The following is a 22,360-nucleotide window of genomic DNA, read 5'->3' as shown; positions in this document are numbered from 1 at the left end:
TTCTCTGGGCTTTAGGAAAGCATCTAAAGGTAGCACTAAGAAGAGTATTAACATGGCACTTCCTGACTTTAATTTCTGTCTAAAGTGTCTGAGATGCTCTATCCTCCATTACACCTGAGGGAATCCCTTCAAAGCACAGTTCAGATGCTACCTCCTTTTAAGAGACCTTTTCTGGACCTCCACCTTACCCCAAGAATAAGTACTTGCTCACTCTCAAAATTATTTTCCAGTGATCTACTCGTTTATATTAACATCACAGATTTAGACCTGGAAGGAATCTAAATGGTCCACTAGTCCAAATCTCTCACAAGGGAACTAAGAACCTGGGATGTGACCAATGAAAAACACCAGCAATTAGTTTGAGGAAGGATTTGAACCAAAGTTGTCAACTCCAAAGCCAGTGTTCTTTTTTCTACACTACATCATCTTCCTGTTGTATTTCTCCTATAAAATATAAAAATGCCTTAGGATCAGAGAGAGTTTTGTTTTTGTGACTCTAGCACCTTGCAGTTCCCTACAATTTTAGGAACTCAAAAAACTTTTGCTAAATTGATTTCATAATCACAGGTATACTTAATAGTGATTATTTCTATTAAAATTGATCAGAAAGGTAAATTTTTATTATGCAGCCATTTTTAAAGAAAATTAGGTTCCATTTATATCATTTCAAGTTTTATTACTTTCTAAAGAAAAGTAACCATAACTTTAGAGCTTGGTCTACGTAAAGTTCTCATTAATTTACTTTAGAAAAACAGCCTAAGTGATTAGCAGCCAACCAAGAATGTCTCTCCTAGAATCTCGCTCTTTAATTTATCTGCTGGTGATGTCATTTATTCCATTCATAACACATTTATATAGTGTGTTAGAGCTACAAAACTAAGAACTGATATTTAGTATTTCAATAACCTTATGAACTAAATAATGCAAATACTATTATTCTCATTTAGCACATGAGGAAATGGAGGACTTAAATAATTTGCCAAATTCAAACAGCTGTTAAATGGTGGAGCAGACTTCAATCCAATTCTTTTTTTTAGCAACCACAGCAATATACAAGGATACAGTTATCTCTAAATTATTAAAGTACCCAATTTCTATAATCTCTAAGTGAATCTAATGTGAAAAAAGTGTTTCTGGCAACAGAGCAAGGACTCAACTTTTTTTGCACCATGGATCCCTTTAGAAGTAGAGTGAAGCCTATGCATCCCTTCTCAGAATACTGTTTTAATAAAATTAAATAAGTAGGATTGCAAAGAAAGTCACTTATACTGAAATGCAGTTATCAAAATATCTGTTAAAAAAAAAAAAAAGTTTACAAGCTCTAGGTTAAGAGCTGTTGATATGGAAGATTTGTGAATTTCATCCTAGCTCTCAAAATTCTAGTCCTATTGTTGCTTTTCTTTTTGCTAACTCACTTATTAGCATCAACCCTACAAATACTCTAACTTGCTGCAGAGGTGGGCATGGGGGGGAATAGAAACTTCTTTTTTAAGTGAAGTCTGCTGTGTAACTAATAAAATATAGAATTCTAGGGAAGTTAAAAGAATTAGGTACAACAGTGATGCAAACAAAGAGGTGAGTAACTGTAACACTATGATTATTAGCAAAAAAAGTAGAAATGCCATGTGTCCAATTATTAGCAGTAAATGGACAAAAAAGCTGCTATGTGAGAATAATGGAATATTATTGTAAAATAAACATTATTAATATGTAAAATAAAAAGAAATATGTAGTAAGAATGATAGGAAACAATGCAAAATGAAGAAACTGGATCAGATCAATATACTAACTTATTGCAATTACCAAAAAAATCATAACAGCAACAAATTCTGCAGAAAAAAATGCCCAGAAATAAAGAAATCAAAGCAGACATGAAAATAGATGAGGTATATGCCACTTTACCAAAAGCTAATAAATAACTTTAAAAAAAATCAACTTTTTATTTAAACTTTATTAATAAATAATTTTAATTATAAATAAATTTTAAAAAATAAATTTTCAGTAACGACCTCAGAATTTTAGGTATAATCATCTTTTTATTTTGCTTATAAATATGAACATTTGCTTTTGTTACTACTTACCCAATTTAGAATTAAGTAAATAAAGCTGAGTAAAAATGTGATTACTTTCACTGGCATGTTATGAAAATCAAGATCCTAATGAATGTGAGAGATTTCAGGTTATTTTAGGTGATAGAAAAAGTTTACTATGTTAATCAGAAGAAATATGGGACAGAGGACAATTAATGCTGGATTTGGAATTAAAATTGTTAAAATTATTATCTCTCTGACTACAGGCAATATGTCCATCTCTCTGGGCTTTAGTGTGTTTAACTATAAAAGGAAGAGAATGTAATAGATGACCTGTAAGGACCCTTTAAGATATAAATCTACAATCCTAGTACTTGTTATGGTGAAAACCTGTTCTGTGCTGATGATGTCCATCTTAGCTGGTGTATGGTAGCGTGACCACAGTCAGTATTCACAAAGGCAGAGATCAAAGTTCAAATAGACAAGAGGGAAGAACCAATAAAAGGCATCTAAGATTTGAAAGGCTCAACCCAATTAATCAAAATAGCCTATCAATGAGCATTAACTATATATTATGAGTCATGCATTATACTCGGTGCTGGGGATAAAAAGACAAAAAATTTCTTTAAATGTGCATACAAAATAAACAAGCAAAAAAGTAAAATATAAAAAAGTCCAAGTAGTTGGGGAGATGACGAAAAGTCTTCCTGGAAAAGGTGGTACTTGGGACTATCCTCAAAGAAGTAAGAATTCCTATGAGATGGAAAAGAAGAGGAAGTATATTAGAGGAATAAGGAACAGGCACAAAGACAGGAGACAGACTTCATATGTGAGGAACAGATACTTCTGTCAGTGTGGCTCATCTGAGTGCAGTATGGGAAAGGAAGTAAACTAAAGAGAGCTCTTCACTGACAGTCAGCAAAAGAGTCAGATGAAATACAGAAGAACAGATACCATCACTACTGGAATCAGAATGAGCAATAAATTGATTTAGGCTCACAGGCTGCGGGATCATGAAGTTCCTGGTGTAGGAGGCTGGGCATAGAGCAGGATTATTTATACCTAGAGGAAAGCACCAGGTATTAGGCATGGGTTCTAGTTACTGGGAAGAAGATGTGGACTCAGCAGTGAGTCAACCAATTAAGTAGGAAGAACAAAAATCAGGCCTAAGGAAGACATGTGGGTGTGGCTTTGGAAAGAGCATGAGGAGTTTATTTTGAAAAGGATTTTTACATAATGTTTTACCCTAAACCTTGCATACCTTGCAAACTGCTGCCTCAGGTACTTAGGGTCAAAAATGGATGGCTCAACAATATGGGGTCAGTCTTGCTCAAGCATGACAGCATGGCTAGCACAATACATTTCATCCTAGAGGCAAGAGAAAGCCACTGGAGTATGCTGAATAGAATAACATAATCAGATTTGTACTTAAAGAAAATCAATTCGGCAGCTGTGCGATGGATAGATGGATTGAAGTGAGGAGAGGCTTGAGATTCAGAGAACAATTAGGAGCCCATTAAAATAGTTGAACTGAGAAGTGAGAACTGATGAGGGCCTGAACTATAATGTATAATGGTTAAGAACTGAGAGAAGGATACAGATACAAGAGCTATTAGAAGACAAAAATGGCAAGATTTAGAAAATGACTACAATGTGGAGTAAAGAAAAGTGAGGAATAGCGGGTAAAGCTGAGGTTACAATCCTGGAAGAATAAAATAAATATGGGTGACTTCAATAAAAATAGCGAATGGGTGTAGGGTGGTGGTAAAAGGTTATCAACCACAATTTCAAAGGAACTAATGATAAAATATGCTATGCATCTCCAAATAGAAATGTGATAGACTCACAGTCCAAACTGAAGCAAATTTTCTTTTTTTTCTGGACATGGCTAAAGCAAGAAGTGTATCTTGTATGATGATACATATTTGCAACAAGCTTTGTTTTTCTTGCTTTCTCATTAAGTAGGGGAGGAAGGAGGGAGAGAATTATAAAATAAAATAGAGTTTTTTGAAAAAAGATAACAAATTCTGCCTTTAGATGTGTTGAGTTTCGGATGTTTCCCAGACATTGAAAAGTCCAATCAATAACTGGTGATGTTAAACAGGAATTCAGGAGAAAGGGTGAGAATAGATACACTGATTTGAGAAGAAAAACCAAAGGTAAGAGTTAATAATCAAAGTCAAGAGTTAATGATGGTATCAAGAATACACACACACACCCCACACACAGACAGAGAGAGAGAGAGGAAATATACCCACAATTAGGTAGCATGATATGAATTAGCCAGGAAAGGATAATGAGAAAAAGTAGCCAGAACAGTAGGAAGAGAAACAAAAGAAAATCCAGAGAGGAGAATGGCTCCATGAAGAAAGTGTGGCCAAAAGAGTCAAATGCAAACGATAGCTCAAGAAGAACAAGGTTGGAAAACAAAATCAAATCTATTTGCAGACGACAGCTTTTTCCAGGGTTTTGCATGAGGGACAGGAGATCAATAGAGCACAATATGGAGACCTTGAAGGGACTGTAGGGTCTAGTGATGGTTTTTTAAGGATGTGGGAAACCAGGAAATAAGAAAGATGGGCAATCAGCGTGAAAAATGATGACTAAAGGAGGCCACAGGAGAATAAAAGAGTTTGGCTTTACCAAGAAAGGCCTTACTACATTATTAGAAAGTAAGGAGGAGACAATGGAGAATGATGTCAAGGTGCCATGAAACACTAAGAAATGAAGAAGAGGAAGTTACAGAGAAAGACCTTGATTTTATAAGTTACTGGATAAAATCCTCAACTGGGAATAGGGGTTGCATGTTGGGAGGCTTAAGAAAAGAAGAAAAGGATTAGAAAAATTTCCATGGGCATTGAGTTAGGCAATCAATTAGATAGGAGTAATACCAGAGTGATGGATCAGTTAAAAGTGGATTAACATGAATTAATACTATATCTAATTAGCATAGTTGTTTAACTTCCTATACATAGATTCAGGAGAGAACATGAATAAGTAGAAATAATCTAGGACCGAGTTTGAGGAGCAATGAGCAGCAACAGGACAAAAGATGTTGTGGAGTTTAAATTAATGTGAAGTTAAAAACAATCCCTGTCTTCAAAGGAACTTACAGTTTATTGGCCCAGCAAAAACAGATGTTTATAGGAAGTCTATACTTAGGCATATTTTAAAACCTTATGGATCACTAATTACAAGCACCTTTTCAAAATATTTCTGAATTTTTTCTTTCCCTTACAAATTGAGACATATATTTGTAGACAAAGACAATGTATGAGTTTGTTTTGTTTAACTGTGCACATTTGGTACAAGAGTTTTGTTTTACTTCTTTTCCTTAAGATTGGGGTGAGAAGGAGTAAGTAAAGAAAATATGCTTCTTCACTGAAAATTGAAAAGAAATCTATGTTTACAAATATACATGGCTGAGGGGGAAAAGAGAAAATGAGAGTAGGTAAGATCTGTAAGTATATCAGGGTAGCAATAGTTTGAGTGTTCAGTCAGCTCAAAAATGCTGAACCAAGGATATGTATTTTAGGGATTTTAAGACAGATGGAAATATGGCTCCACTCAAAACAGATTTAGTTTTTTATCTACGTGTCCATTGGGAAAGTCAAACTTTTCAGTCGAGGAACTGGAACATTTTATTTCAATAAGCACTCTACAATTTTAAAACTAAATGCTATTAAATTATTGCAAAAAAATTATTAACTGAATTCATATAAGTAAACATACTGTACCTTATTATAACGATCATGTGGAACAGACTGCAATACAATAGGTTCCATTGTAGAAACATTGGCAAACTGAACCTCAGGAATATACAGGGCACAAACAACATGAGCCCAACCTAAAAGGAAAGGAAAACAAAATACATTAACCCAAATAAAACCACTAACTTTGTTTTTAATTTTTAACTCGTCTTTCATCTTCTTCATTAATGAATGTATCCTTCTCATCTAAAATACCTAAAAAGCCACCCTTTCTAATAAAAATCCTTTGTTTTGAGAGAGGAAAACAGTTAAGCAAAACTGACCAACGTATCATCTGAGTCTGACAGTATGGGTAATATTCAACAACTATAGTCCCAGGTTCTACAAAAAAAGGAAGATGCATTTTCTCATCAGTTTTTCAGGGCCAAACATCATCATAGTCATTGTTTAGTTTCAGGAGATTTTGTTCGTTCAATATATGTTGTTGCTTACACTAAGTACACTCTTTGCCTGGTTCTACCTATTTCTCTCTAAGGAGATATGAGTTGATATAAAGTCTTCCAACACGTCTCTGAAATCTTCATATTTATAATTTCTTATGATTCATTAATATTCCATTATAATCTTGTCCCAAAATTTGTTTACTTTTCAATCAACAGGAAATCTACTTGGTATCCAATTCTTTGCTATGAATATTTCATTAAATACTGGATATTTTTATTTGTCTTTGACCTGCCTCAGTTATATAACTATCAGTGGGTTCTCTAGGTCAAAGATATGAAAACTTTGTTCACTTTCATAATCTAATTGCAAATTTCTTTCGAGAATGGTTGGAAGAGTTCACAACTACTCAAAAGTTTAGTAATAAGTATATCTTTTCATAATCACTCCAGTACTGACAATTCCTATCTTACATCATCATCTTTGTCAATTTCCTGATTGTGAGGTATTATAGGGACTTCTTATTATTAGATACTTAGAGTAATCTCTCATATGGTCAATAGTTGGCAATTCTTTTGACAAATGGCTGGTTCATATCTTTCGACTACTTATTCTTTCAGACATGGTTGTTAGTCTTACATATTTGTGTTAGTTATCTTTATGTTATCAGAGATACTTACAAAAGATTTTCCCCAACTGAAACCCTCTCTTAATTTCTCAATGATATTATTAGTACAAAAGGCTCTTAATTTCATGTAATCCAAATATACTTCATCTTTTGTGATAATCCACTAATTACCAAACACCAACACTAAAAACTGCCAACATTTCAAAAATGACTACTTGTAACTGCTTTCAATAATGATGGTGACAACAGGTAACAGTTACATACCACCTTAGGATTTCCAAAGTGCTTCAGAAATATAGCAATAATAACTAATAATACATTGCTTTAAGGTTGGCAAAGAACCTTGCAAATATTATCTCATTTTATACACACAATTCTGGGAGATATCTGCTATTATTATCATCTCCCTTTTACAGATAAGGAAACAGAAGCAGAGAAAAACTGAAGTGACTTATCCAGGGTCACACAGCTAGTAAATATCTGAGGCTGGATTTGAACTCAAGTCTTCCTAACTCCAGATCTAGCATTCTATCTACTGCACCACTTAGACAACTGTGTCTGGATAAAGAATGACAAACTGCTGGTGACATTTCCAGGCCTATTCTATTAGACTAAAAAAAGGATTTATAAAATCCTACAACTCTTTGCATATCATAGTTTTGAATATAAGATATACCTTTGTAGGGAGTAAGGAAGGTACAAGGGAAGAGCAAAGTACTAAAAGTATGTCTCACTTCTAGGCTACCCTCTAGCAGTTAGTTAAGAGTACTACTAACCTACCTGTAAGCACATAATAATAAATGTATTTAGTGATGAAAATAATATAACATTTCCTCAACTAATGAAGAATACAAAAAGTTATATGAAATTTTTTTTTTTTAATGGTTGTTCTAAAGTGCCAAATTCCCAACTGAACCCTTAAGTTTAAACTGGGACTAGTTTGGTCCACAGCTCTTCCTACTAAGGAGTGAATTTCCATCAGCAGTAGCCCCAGGCAATCTAACATAAGGTAGTCAGGCTCATCAAGTGACAACCACTACTGCGATATTAACAAGAATTCAGGTCACATTTTTCCTCAGTGCCCATCCTTACCATGGAGACTACTTTCAAAGCCGATACACATATTACAGTCTCTATTAACATTAAGCTTCCAACAACCTCAGCAAAATAGCATGTGTTCTGGGGTAGTCAAAGGAGAGAACACATATCCTTTACTTTGACCTCTTTCATTTTTCAAGAAGCACAAAGTACTGAAGAGGTAATAGAGCATTCAAAGAGCTGGGGGGACAGAAAGAACAGTAAATTAAGGAAGGGTCATCTAAGAAAAATTGGCTTTATTGAAGTGGAGGGAACACTAAAGATTAGCAAAAATTTTGAAGATGTAAAGGGGATCCCTAAATCAAAAGTTTGAGAATATTTGAAATGCTGGCAGATATCCTATGTGTTAAACAGCCACAAGCTGGTTTGGTCATTTAGGGATAAGTATATAATTATTACCTAACGTGAAATAATTTCATCATAAAGAGCACAATTAAGAAAGAAATAAGACATTAAGCAATTAACTGCACATCTTAGATGAGAAATCCTGAATGACCTTTTTTTCGATTTCCTTGATATTCTTGCCCTAGGTGTACCTGAAAGCCATGATCAAAAAAAATCTGGACAGAATCTTTCAAGAAATCAAGAAAAACTGCCCTGAGGTCCTAGAATCAGAGGGTAAAATAGTCATCAAAAGAATCCACCAAAAGAATCACCTCCTGAAAGAGATTCCAAATTGAAAATACGAAGGAAAATTATAGCCAAATTCTAGAATTATAGGGTCAAAGAGAAAATACTGAAAAGAACCAAATTCAAACATCACAGAACCACAGTCAAGATTACACAGGACCTCGCAGCTTCTACATTAAAAGATCAAAGATCTTGGAATATAATAACCCCATAAGGCAAAAGGACCTTGAATTACAACCAAGAAGCAACTACCCAGCAAAAAGGCATAAACTTTTAGGGGAGAAGATAAACATTCTATGACATAGGAGATTTTCCAAACTTCCTGATTAAGGGATCAGAGTTCAACAGAAAATCTGATCTTCAATACAAGACTCAAGAGAAATATAAAAGGTAAACAGGAAAGAAAAAAACACATTATTCAACAGGACAAACTGTTAACATCCCTCCAAGGGAAAATATTTGTAACTCTTGAGAACTGTATGTTAATGAAAACATTTAGAAGTGGTATACATAGAGAGCGTTGGTGTAAGTTGACTTCAATGTGATGATAAGTCTACTTAAGTGGTAAAAAGGGAATGTACTGGGAGAAGAGGAAAACAGGAGGCAGAAAAGGATAAATTATATCACGTGAACAAGTGCAAAGAGCTATTACAGTAGAGGGAAAGAAGGAAGGGAGATGAGCATTGTCTGAACCTCAGTCTCATCAGATTTGGCTCAAAGACAAAATAACATTCAGATATAGAAATCTAACTTATCCTATAGGAAGTAGGAGGGGAAAGGGGAAAGAAAAGGGAAGGGGTAGAAGGAAGAAATAGTAAGGGAAAAGGGGAGAAAAGAGAGCGGGCTGATAGAAGGGAGGGCAGATTAAGGGAAGTAGTGGTCAAAACCAAACCTCTGGAGAGAAGGGCAAGGGAGAAAGGAAAAAGAAAACCATAAAGTGGGGAGAAAATAGGATGGAGAGAAAGAAACAGTAATCATAACTGAAATGGGATGAACTTTGCCATAACACAGAAGGGGATAGCAGAATGGATTAAAAAACAGAATTCTACAATATACTGTTTACAAAAAACACATTTGAAACAGGGAGACACACAGAGTAAAGGTAAAAGGCTGGAGCAGAATATATTATGCTTCAGCTGAAGTAAAAAAAGCAAGGATAGTAATCCTGATGTCAGACAAAGTAAAAGCAAAAATAGAACTAATTTAAAAGAGATAAGAAAGGAAATTACATCTTGCTAAAAGGTACTATAGATAATGAAGTTACATTATTACTAAACATATATGCACCAAGTGGTATACCATGCATATTCTTAGAGGAGAACTTAAGGAAGCCACAGGATGAACTAGACAACATAACTACACTAGTGGGGAATCTCAAGATCCCCCTCTCACAACTAGATAAATCTAACAAAAAAATAAACAAGAAAGAAGTTAAGGAGGTGAATAGAAATTTATGAAAGTTAGATATAATTGACCTCGGAAGAAAACTGAATGGGGTTAGAAAGGAATATATTTTTTTCTCAGTGGTACATGGCACATACACAAAAAATGATTATGTATTACGACATAAAAACCTAACAATCCAAAGGAGAAATGCAGAAACATTAAATGCATTCTTTCCAGATCATGGTACAGTAAAAATTGTGTGTAATGAAAGGCCATGAAAAGAAAGACTAAAAATTAATTAGGAACTAAATAATCTAAACCTCAAGAATTAGTGGGTCAAATTAACATCACAGAAAAAATCTAACTTTATCCAAGAGAATGGTAATAATAAAACAACATACCAAAACTTGTGTAATGTAGCAAAAGCACTTATTAGGGGAAATTTTATGTCTCTCAGTGTTTACACAAATAAAGAAAGGAGAGATCAATGAATTGGGCATGCAACTAAAAATGCTAGAAAAAGAGGAAATTAAAAATCCCCAATTAAATAATAAATTAGAAATTCTGAAAACAAAAGGAGAGAAGAACAAATTGAAGTTAAGAAAACAATTGAACTAATAAATAAAACTAAGAGCTAGTTTTATTAAAAAAAAACCAACACATAAAACGGGTTAATTTGATAAAAAAGGAAACCACATTACTAGAATCAAAAATGAACAGAGTGAATTCACAACCAATAAAGAAGAAACTAAAGCAATAATTAGGATACATTTTGTCCAACTATATACCAATACATCTGACAATCTTAGTGAACTAGATAAAGACTTACAAAAAAACTGCCCAGATTAACACAAGAGGAAATAAAATGCTTAAATAATCTGATTTCAGGAAAAGAAATCGAAGAAGTCATCAACAAACTCCCTAAGAAAAAGTTTCCAGGTCTAGAAGGATTTGGAAATGAATTCTATTAAATATTTAAAGAACAATTAATTCCATTATGATATAAACTATTTAGGAAAATAGGCAAAGAAAGAGTCCTACCAAATTCTTTTTATACTACAAATATGGGGCTAATACCTAAACCAGGAAGAGCAAAAACAGAGAAAGAAAATTATATACCAATTTCCCTAATGAATATAGAAGCAGAAATTTTAAATAAAATATTAGCAAAGAAATTACAACAACTTATCACAAAGACAATACACTATGATTAGGGCTGCTTCAGTATTTGGAAAACTACCAGCATAATCGACCATATCAACAAGAAAACTAACAGATCATACGATTATCTCAATAGATTCAGAAAAAGCCTTTGACAAAATACATTTATTCCTCTTAAAAACAATAGAGAGCATAAGAATAAATAGAGTCTTCCTTAAAAACATAACTAGCATCTATCTAAAACCATCACCAAGCATTATGTGCAATGGGGATAAGCTAGAAGCATTTCCAATAAGATTAGAGGTGAAACAAGGATGTCCATTATCACCACTGTTGTTCAGTACTATACTAGAAAACTTAGATTTACCTACAAGAAAAGAAAATGGAAGTCAAGGAATTAGATGCAAAAAAGAAACAAATCTATCACTCTGTGCAGATGATATGATGGCATACTTAGAGAACCAAGTAAAAAACTACTTGAAATAATACACTTTAGAAAACTTGCAGGATATAAAACAAACCCACATAAATCATTAGCATTTCTATATATAAATAACAACACCCAACAATAGAGAAAGAGAAATTCCATTGAAAATTATTATAGACAATATAAAATATTTGGGAGTCAATCTTCCAAGAAAAACCCAGGAACTATACAAGCATAATTACAAAACAACGTTCATGAAAATAAAGTCAGATCTACATAACTGAAAAATCATCAGTTGCTCATGAGTAGGCCCAAGCTAATACAATAAAAATGACAATTCTACCTAAATTTACTTATTCAGTTTCATAAAATCAAACTACCAAAAAATTACTTGGTAGAGCTAGAAAAAACGGTAAGAAAATCCATCTAGAAGAAAAAAGATCCAAATTATTAAGATGAATAGTGAAAAGAATTGCAAGGGAGGATAACCTGGTTTACCACATTTTAAATTGCAATGTAAAGCAGCAATCATCAAAACATGTTGGTATTACAGCTAATAGTGTCTAATAGCTAATAGTAGCTAATAGCTACTGTCTAGTAGTGGATCAGTGGAATAGGTCAAGTACATAAGACACAGTGGTCAAAAACTTAATCAACTCTTAGATAAACCCAAGAACTCCAGATTCTGGTATAAGAACTCATAATTTCACAAAAACTGCTGGGAAAACTGAAAAATAGTATGGCAGGAACTAGACAGACCAACATCTTACACTACATTCCATGATAAGGTCAAAATGAGTACATGATTTAGATATAAAGACTGAAAGTATAAGCAAACTGGGAGAGTAAGAAATAGTTTATTTGTACAGACAGCAAAAGAATTTATGACCAAACAAAAGATACACGTTATTAAATGTAAAATAGATTATTTTGATTACATTAAATTGAAAAATTTTTGTACAAATAAAGTCAACGCAACCAAGATTAGGAGGGAAACAGAAAACGGGGAAAGAATTTTTACAACCACTATCTCTGATAAAGGCCTTGTTTCTTTTAATTTATTCATTTTAATTAATTAATTTTTACTTTTCAACATTGACTTTCACAAGATTTTCCACTCCAAATTTTTCTTCCCATCTCTCCCCTCTATCCGCCCCAAGACGACAAACATTCTGATTACCCCTTTCCCCAATCTATCCTCTCTTCTATCAGACCCCTCCCTTCTCTTACCCCATTCCCAATATTTTCTTGTGGGGCAAGATATATTTCTATGCCCCAATGCCTACATGGCTTATTTCCCAGTTGGATGTAAAAACAATTTTTAATATTCGTTTTTTAAAACTCTGAATTCCCACTTGCCTCCCTTCCTCCCCGCTCCCTCCCATCCCTATTGAGAAGGCAAGCAGTTCGATACAGGTAATGTATGTGTAGTCATGCAAAGCACTTCCATAAAAGTCATGTTGCAAAAGACTAACCATATTTGCCTCCATTCTATTTTGCTCCGCATTTGTTCTATTCTCTTTCAAGCCTGTCCTTCCTCAAAAGCATTTACTTGTAATTACTCTCTCCTTCCAATTGCCCTCCCATCTGTCACTCCTCCACTCACCTAACCCCTTCCCCTCTACTTCTCTGTACTGTAAGATTTTCATACCAAATTGAGTATGCATTCCCTCCTTAAGCAAAATATGATGAGAGTAAGGTTCAGTCTTTCCCTCTCACCTCCTTCCTCTTCCCCTCCATTGAAAAAGCTTTTTCTTGCCTCCTTTATATGAGAGATAACTTACCCCATTCTTTTTCTCCCTTTCTCCTCCCAATATATTCCTCTTTCAACCCTAATTTTATTGTTTTAGATATCATCTTTTCTTATTCAACTCATCCTGTGTCGTGTGTGTGTGTGTGTGTGTGTGTGTATATATATATAAAATCCCTCCCACAATCCTAATACTGAGAAAAGTCTCAAGAGTTACAAATATTATCTTTCCATGTAAGAATGTAAACAGTTCAACTTTAGTAGGTTCCTTATGATTTCTCTTTCCTGTTTACCTTTTCATGCTTCTCTTGATTCTTGTGTTTGAAAGTTAATTTTTCTATTGCTCTCTGGTCATTTTTATTAAGAATGTTTGAAAACTCCCCTATTTGATTGAATGACCGTTTTTCCCATGAAATATTATACTCAGTTTTGCTTCAAGGGTGAGTCTTAGTTTGAATCCAAGCTTCTTTGGCCTCTGGAATATCATATTCCAAGCCCTCCAATCCCTTAATGTAGAAGTTGCTAGATCTTGTGTTATCTTGATTGTGTTTTCACAATACCTGAATTGTTTCTGACTGCTTGCAAATATTTTCTCCTTGACCTGGGAGCTCTCGAATATGGCTAAAATATTTCTAGGAGTTTTCCTTTTGAGATCTCTTTCAAGAGGTAATCAGTGGGTTCTTTCAATACTTATTTTATCTTCTAGTTCTAGAAGATCAGAGCAGTTGTCGTTGATAATTTCTTGAAATATGATGTCCAGGCTCTTTCATGGATCATGCCTTTCAGGTAGTCCAGTAATTTTTAAATTGTCTCTTTTGGATCTATTTTCCAGGTCAGTTGTTATTCCAATAAGGTATTTCACATTCCATCTGCTCCTTTTTCTTATCTTTAAGGAATGTTTTTCTTCAGTGAGCTATGTGAACACCTCCTCCATCTGGCCAAATCTGCTTTTCAGGGAATTCTCCTCATTGGCTCTTTGAATCTTTTTCCATTGGATTACTCTGTTTTTTAAAGTACTAGTTTCTTCCACATATTTGGGGTCTCCTTTAGCAAGTAGCTGATTCATTTTTCACGGTTTTCTCACCCCAACTTTGGCTCGATGTCTCTAACCTGATTTTCAAAACTCCTTTTGAGCTCTTCCATATAGCCTGATATCACTAGTATTTTTCTTGGAAGCTTTGACTTCATTGTCTTCTGTTTGCATATTCTGGTCTTCCCTGTCACCAAAGTAAGATTCTACAGTTCTTTCTCCCGTGTTGGCTCATTTCCTCAGCCATATACTTGACTTTTTCGCTCCTTCTCAAAGTAGTTCTCTGCTTCCACTGGGGGCGTGCACTGTCAGCAGCTTGATTCCCTGCAACAATCTGTGAGCCAAGAGCTCCAGAAAAAGCTGCTGGTCACCGCCCTTGATGCACCTGCCTTGGACTCCTCTACTCTTTTTACAACCCTGGGCCTGGAGCCTAACCACTCTCTTCTCTCTTTTTTCCAGTGGCCTTCCAATTTGTCCTTGGCGTTTTGTGGTTGTGAAGGCTGGAAATTTCGACAGGTGCCACAGATTCAGGTTCCATCTGTGCCAACGCTGGACTGCGCCCTGTTCTCACCTAGGCTCGACAAACTCTTCCCGTTGACCTTCCAGGTTGTCTCAGGCTGGAGATTTGCTTCACTTCATTCAGTAGGTTCTGAAGCTCAAGAATTTGTTTAGTCATTTTTTACAGGTATTTGCTGGGTTTGGGGGAGACCTCAAGCAAGTCTCTGCTTTTACTGTGCCATCATGGCTTTACCCCACCCTGATTTCTAAAATATATAAACAATGGTGCCAAATGTGTAAGAGTATAAGTCATTCCCTAATGAATAAATGGTCAAAGGATATGAACAGGCAGTTTACAGAGGAAGAAACTAAAGATATCTACAGTCATATGATAAAACCCTCTCAAGCACAACTGATTAGAGAAATGCAAATCAAAACAATGATAAGTACCACATGGCACCTGTCAAACTGCTTAACACGACAAAACAGGAAAACCATAAATGCTGGAGAAGATGGGAGAAAATTGAAACACTAATACATTGATGGTGGAGCTGTGAAGTGGTCCAACTAATTTGGAGAGCAATTTGAAACTACGCCCAAAGGGCTATAAAAATGTGTATACCCTTTGACCCAGTAATACCACTTTTGGGACTATATCCCAAAGGGATCATAAAAATGGGGAAAAGACCCCCACCTATACAAAAACATTTAGAGCAGCTCTTTTTGTGGTGGCCAAGAACTCGAAATTGAGGGGATGTCCATCAATTGGGGAATGGCTAAACAAGTTGTGATATATGAATGTAATGGAATACTATTATGAGACATGATGACCAGGCAGACTTCAGAAAAACCTGGAAAGACTTATATGAACTGATATTTCTAGTGAGCAGAACCACAATATTGTATACAGTAACAGCCACATTGTACAATGCCTAACGTTGAGACTTCGCCCATCTCAGAAATGCAAGGCCCTAAAATAATTTCAAAGGAGTCATGACAGAAAATGCCATCCATACCCAGAGAAAAGACTACGGTGTCAGAATGCAGAGGGCAAAGCAGACTATTTTCTTTTTTGTTTTTCTTTCTCATGGTTTCTCTCATTCATTATAATTCTTTTATGCAACATGACTAATGTAAAAATGTGTTTAATAGCAATGCACTGTAGAGCTTATATCAGATTGCATGCGATCTTGGGGAAGAAAATTTAAAACTTGTGAAAGTGAATGTTGAAAACTAAAAATGATTAAATTTAAAAAATGTATATGTAAAACCTATATTGGATTGCCTCACATCTTGGGGACAGGGAAGGGAAGGTGGAAAAAATTTAAAACTTATGGAAACGAATGTTGAAAACTAACAACAATTTTATTGAAAAAATTTTTTCTACTATCTACCTAAAACTATCAGCAAGCATTATACACAATGGGGATAAGGTAGATGCATTTCCAATAAGATCAGGGGTGAAACAAGGGTGTCCATTATCATCACTGTTATTCAATATGGTGCTAGAAATGTTAGATTTAGCAAATAAGAAAAAGAAATTGAAAGAATTAGAATAGGCAAAAAAGAAACTAAGTTATCACTCTTTGCAGATGATATATAGAGAAACCCAGATAAACAAGTAAAAAACTACTTGAAATAATAAGTAACTTTGGCAAAGTAGCAGGTTACAAAATAAAGCCAGATAAATCATCTGAATTTCTCTATATTACTAACAAAACCCAACAGCAAGAGACAGAAAGAGAAATCCCATTTAAAGCTATGGTAGACACTATAAAATATCTGGGAGTCTATCTGCGAAAACAAACCCAGAAACTATATGAACACAATTACAAAACACTTTTTGCAGAAATAATGTCAGATCTAAATAAGTGGAAAAACATCAGTTGCTTGTGGGTAGGTCAAGCTAATATAATAAAAATGACAATTTTACCTAAATTAGTTTATTTAGTGCCATACCAATCAAACTATCAGATAATTATTTTGTAGAGCTAGAAAAAATGAAATCAAAATTCATCTGGAAGAACAAAAGGTCCAGAATATCAAAGGAACTAATGAAAAGAAATGCTTGGGAAGGTGGCCTAGCTCTACCAGATCTCAAATTGTATTATAAAGCAGCAATTATCAAAACCACTTGGTACTGGCTAAGAAACAGAAGGGTAGACCAGTGGAATAGGTTAGGTACCCAAGACACAATAGTCAATGAATACAACAATCTACTGTTTGATAAACCCATGGATCCCAGCTTCTGGGATAAGAACTCAGGGTTCACAAAAACTGCTAGGAAAACTGGATAACAATATAGCAGAAACTAGGCATAGACCAATGCTTGACACCGCACACAAAAATAAAGTCCAAATGAGTGCATGATCTAGGTATAAAGACTGGTACTATTAACAAATTAGTGGAGCAAGGAATAGTGTATTTATCAGATTTATGGAGAAGGGAAGAATTTTGGACTTAAGGCTTTTATAGAAAATATCATGAAGTGCAAAATGGATAATTGATTACATTAAATTGAAAAGTTTTTGCACAAACAAACCCAATGCAACCAAGATTAGGAGGCAAGCAGAAAACTGGGAAAGAATTTTTGCAACTAGTGTCTGTGATAAATGTGTCATTTCTAAAATATATAGAGAGCTGAGTCAAATGTACAAGAATATAACTCATTGCTCAATTGATACATGGTCAAAAGATATGCATAGGCAGTTTTCAGAGCAAGAAATCAAAACCATCTAGTCATATGAAAAAATGCTCTAAATTACTATTGATTAGTGAGATGCAAATCAAAACAACTCTGAGGTACCACATCACACCTCTCAGATTGCCTAACATGACAAAACAAGAAGATGGTAAGTGCTGTTGGTGGAGCTGTGAGCTGATCCAATCATTCTGGAGAGCAATTTGGAACTATGCCCAAAGGGCTACAAAAATGTGCACACCCTTTGACCCAGCAATACCACTTCTAGGAACGTATCTCCAAGAGATCATAAAAATGGGAAAAGATCCCACACGTACAAAAATATTTATAGCAGCTCTCTTTGTGATGGCCAAAAACTGGAAATCAAGGGGATGTCCGTCAAACGGGGAATGGCTGAACAAGTTGTGGAATACTTTTGTGCTATAAGAAATGATGAACAGAAAGACTTCAGAGAGGCCTGGAAGGGCTTATATGAACTGATACTGAGTGAAAGAGCAGAACCAGAAGAACTTTGTACACAGCAACAACCACAGTGTGTGAGGAATTTTTCTGGCAGACAGTCTTTCACAGCAATGCAAGGACCTAAAAAAATCCCAATGGACTTGAGGCAAAATGCCTTCTACATCCAGAGAAAGAACTATGGAATTGGATCACAAAATGAAGCAGACCATTTTCTCTTGCGTTATGTTTTTTTTTTTATGGTTTCTCCCATTCATTTTAATTTTTCTATGCAACATGACTAAGGTGAAAATATATTTAATAGGAATGTAAGTGTATAGAATCTATATGAAGATTACACACCATCTTGGGGAAGGAAGGGGGAAAAAATCTAAGACACATAGAAGTGATCATAGAAAACTGAAAACAAAATAACTGGGAAAAAAATTTTTGAAAGAAAAGTCTAGGGGGGAAGGAGCCAAGATGGCAGAGTAGAAAGACACATATGCTAGCTCTGAACCCACAGCCCATAAAATATCTGTAAAGAAGAACTCCCAACAAATTCTGGAGCAGCAGAAGCCACAGAACAACAGAGTGGAGAAGATTTCTCTTCCAGAGAGACATGAAAACCTAACGCGAAAGGTCCCTAGCGCACCAGACGGGAGCAGAGCCCAGCCCTGCCTTTGCCGTGGGGCACCGAGAGGAGCTGATCTGAGCGAGCTTCAGGGACAGAATCTCCAGCAGCCGCGCAGCTCCTTCCACCCACAGGTGACAAGGGTTGGTGAGAGAGCCTTTTTGGGTGGCCGAGAGGGGAGTGGGGTGTCCCTGTGGCTCGGGCCCCCTTGGGAGGCAGCAGCGGACAGGGGCTCCCCAAGCAGGCAGGAGCTCGGATCCATTGTTGAAGGTCTCCACATAAACCCCCTGAGGGAGCTGAGCCCCATGTGGTGGGACTGCCCCCACCTGAGCACCTGAACTTAATCTCATACTGAATAGCAGCCCTGCCCCCACTGAAAGCCCTGAGGCTGGAAAGCAGCATTTGAAGTGCTGGCTGGGCTGATCTGGAGGCGGGATGGGTGTGGAGAGGACACTCAGATGTCAAGTCACTGGCTGGGAAAATGCCCAGAAAAGGGAAAAAAAAATAAGACTATAGAAGGTTACTTTCTTGGTGAACAGATAATTCCTCCCTTCCTTTCTGATGAGGAAGAACAATGCTTACCATTAGGGAAAGACAAAGAAGTCAAGGCTTCTGTATCCCACACATTCAAAATAAATATACCATGGGCTCAGGCCATGGAAGAGCTCAAAAAGGATTTTGAAAATCAAGTAAGAGAGGTGGAGGAAAAACTGGGAAGAGAAATGAGAGAGATGAAAGAAAAGCATGAAAAGCAGGTCAACACCTTGCTAAAGGAGACCCAAAAAGATGCTGAAGAAAAAAACACCTTGAAAAATAGGCTAACTCAATTGGCAAAAGAGGTTCAAAAAGTCAATGAGAAGAATGCTTTCAAAAGCAGAATTGGCCAAATGGAAAAGAAGGTTCAAAAGCTCACTGAAGAAAACAGTTCTTTCAAAATTAGAATGGAACAGATGGAGGCTAATGACTTTATGAGAAACCAAGAAATCACAAAACAAAACCAAAAGAACGAAAAAATGGAAGATAATGTGAAATATCTCACTGGAAAAACAACTGACCTGGAAAATAGATCCAGGAGAGACAATGTAAAAATTATGGGACTACCTGAAAGCCATGATCAAAAAAAGAGCCTAGACATCATCTTTCATGAAATTATCAAGGAAAACTGCCCTGAGATTCTAGAACCAGAGGGCAAAATAAGTATTCAAGGAATCCACTGATCACCGCCTGAAAGAGATCGAAAAAGAGAAACTCCTAGGAACATTGTGGCCAAATTCCAGAGTTCCCTGGTCAAGGAGAAAATATTGCAAGCAGCTAGAAAGAAGCAATTCAAGTATTGTGGAAATACAATCTGGATAACACAAGATCTAGCAGCTTTCACATTAAGGGATCGAAGGGCGTGGAATAGGATATTCCAGAAGTCAAAGGAACTAGGACTAAAACCAAGAATCACCTACCCAGCAAAACTGAGTATAATACTTCAGGGGAAAAATTGGTCTTTCAATGAAATAGAGGATTTTCAAGCATTCTTGATGAAAAGACCAGAGCTGAAAAGAAAATTTGACTTCCAAACATAAGAATGAAGAGAACCATGAAAAGGTGAACAGCAAAGAGAAGTCATAAGGGACTTACTAAAGTTGAACTGGTTACATTCCTACATGGAAAGACAATATTTGTAACTCTTGAAACATTTCAGTATCTGGGTACTGGGTGGGATTACACACACACACATGCACACACACACACACACATAGAGACAGAGTGCACAGAGTGAATTGAAGAGGATGGGATCATATCTTAAAAAAAAATGAAATCAAGCAGTGAGAGAGAAAGATTGGGAGGAGAAAGGGAGAATTGAATGGGGCAAATTATCTCTCATAAAAGAGGCAAGCAAAAGACTCATTAGTGGAGGGATAAAGAGGGGAGGTGAGAGAAAAACATGAAGTCTACTCTCATCACATTCCACTAAAGGAAAGAATAAAATGCCTACTCATCTTGGTATGAAAACCTATCTTACAATACAGGAAAGTGGAGGATAAGGGGATAAGCAGAGTGGGGGGGGATGATAGAAGGGAGGGCATGGGGAGGAGAGTGCAATTTGAGGTCAACACTCATGGGGAGGGATAGGATCAAAAGAGAATAGAAGTAATGGGGGGCAGGATAGGATGGAGGGAAATATAGTTAGTCCTATACAACACAACTATTATGGAAGTCATTTGCAAAACTACACAGATTTGGCCTATATTGAATTGCTTGCCTTCCAAAGGGAAGGGGTGGAGAGGGAGGGAGCTAAAGAAGTTGGAACTCAAAGTGTTAGGATCAACTGTAATGTTCTTACCACTAGGAAATAAGAAATACAGGTAAAGGGGTATAGAAAGCTATCTGGCCCTACAGGACAAAAGAGAAGACAGAGACAAGGGCAGAGAGGGATGATAGAAGAGAGAGCAGATTGGTCATAGGGGCAATTAGAATGCTTGGCGTTTGGGGGGGGAGGGGAGAAAAGGGGAAAAATTTGTAACCCAAAATTTTGTGAAAATGAATGTTAAAAGCTAAATAAAAAGAAAAAAAAATGCAAAAAAAAAAAAAAAAAAGAAAATATTTGTAACTCTTGAAACTTTTCAGTATCTGGGTACTGGGTGGGATCACACACGCACACGCACACACACACACACACACACACACACACACACACACACACAGCACAGAGTGAACTGAATAGGATGGGATCATATCTTTAAAAAATGAAATTAAGCAGTGAGAGAGAAATATATCGGGAGGAGAAAGGGAGAAATGGAATGAGGCAAATTATCTCTCACAAAAGAGGCAAGCATAAGACTTTTTAGTGGAGGGAAAAAGAGGGGAGGTGAGAGAAAAACATGAAGTTTACTCTCATCACATTCCACTAAAGGAAGGAATAAAATGCACACTCATTTTGGTATGACAACCTATCTTACAATACAGGAAAGTGGGGGAGAAGGGGATAAGCAGGGTGGGGGGGAGGATGGAAGGGAGGGCAATGGGAGGATGGAGCAATCTGAAGTCAGCACTCTTGAGGAGGGACACGATCAAAAGAGAGAATAGAAGCAATGGGGGGCAGGATAGGATGGAGGGAAATATAGTTAAGTCTTACACAACACAACTATTATGGAAGTCATTTGTAAAACTACACAGATATGGCCTATATTGAATTGCTTGCCTTCCAAAGGGAATGGGTGGGGAGGGAGGGATGAAGAGAAGTTGGAACTCAAAGTTTTAGGAACAACTGTCGAGTACTGTTCTTGCTACTAGGAAATAAGAAATACAGGCAATGGGGTATAGAAAGTTATCTGGCCCTACAGGACAAAAGAGAAGATAGGGACAAGGGAAGGGAGGGATGACAGAAGAGAGGGCAGATTGGTGATAGGGCAATTAGAATGCTCGGTGTTTTGGGGTGGGGGGAGGGGACAAATGGGGAGAAGATTTGGAACTCAAAATTTTGTGAAAATGAATGTTAAAAGTTAAATAAATTAATTAAAAATAAAAAATAAAAAGTATTAATTCCTGTTTTCCAGTGTTTCGAAAAGAAATAGAATTGCATTTTTTCAAGTTTTTTCTGTATCCACTGAGATAATCATATGATTTTTTTCCTTTTTATTACTGACATGATCAATAATGATGACAATTATCCTAATATTAATCCAGCTTTGCATTCCTGGTAAAAAATCCCACCTGGTCATAGTGTATGATCCTTGTAACATATTGCTGTAATCTCCTCACTATTTATTTAAAATTTTTGGATCAATATTCGTTGACAAGTTGGCC

The 22,360-nt window shown here is 36.0% G+C and overlaps 1 protein-coding gene across 14 annotated transcripts in view; it reads right to left on the bottom strand.

Moving 5' to 3' along the window:
- Window positions 1–22,360, bottom strand: part of MLLT10 (MLLT10 histone lysine methyltransferase DOT1L cofactor) — a 259,175-nt gene that overhangs the window by 163,705 nt on the left and 73,110 nt on the right. For all 14 annotated transcript variants that reach the window (XM_072651682.1, XM_072651678.1, XM_072651677.1 and 11 more), the window contains one exon: window positions 5,768–5,877. In XM_072651682.1, coding sequence (XP_072507783.1) covers window positions 5,768–5,877 — 110 coding nt within the window. The remainder of the gene's footprint in view (window positions 1–5,767; window positions 5,878–22,360) is intronic.

This window comes from Notamacropus eugenii, chromosome 3 (assembly GCF_028372415.1).
Source record: "Notamacropus eugenii isolate mMacEug1 chromosome 3, mMacEug1.pri_v2, whole genome shotgun sequence".
Lineage (NCBI taxonomy): Eukaryota > Metazoa > Chordata > Mammalia > Diprotodontia > Macropodidae > Notamacropus > Notamacropus eugenii.
This window is presented reverse-complemented; position numbering and strand designations above follow the sequence as displayed.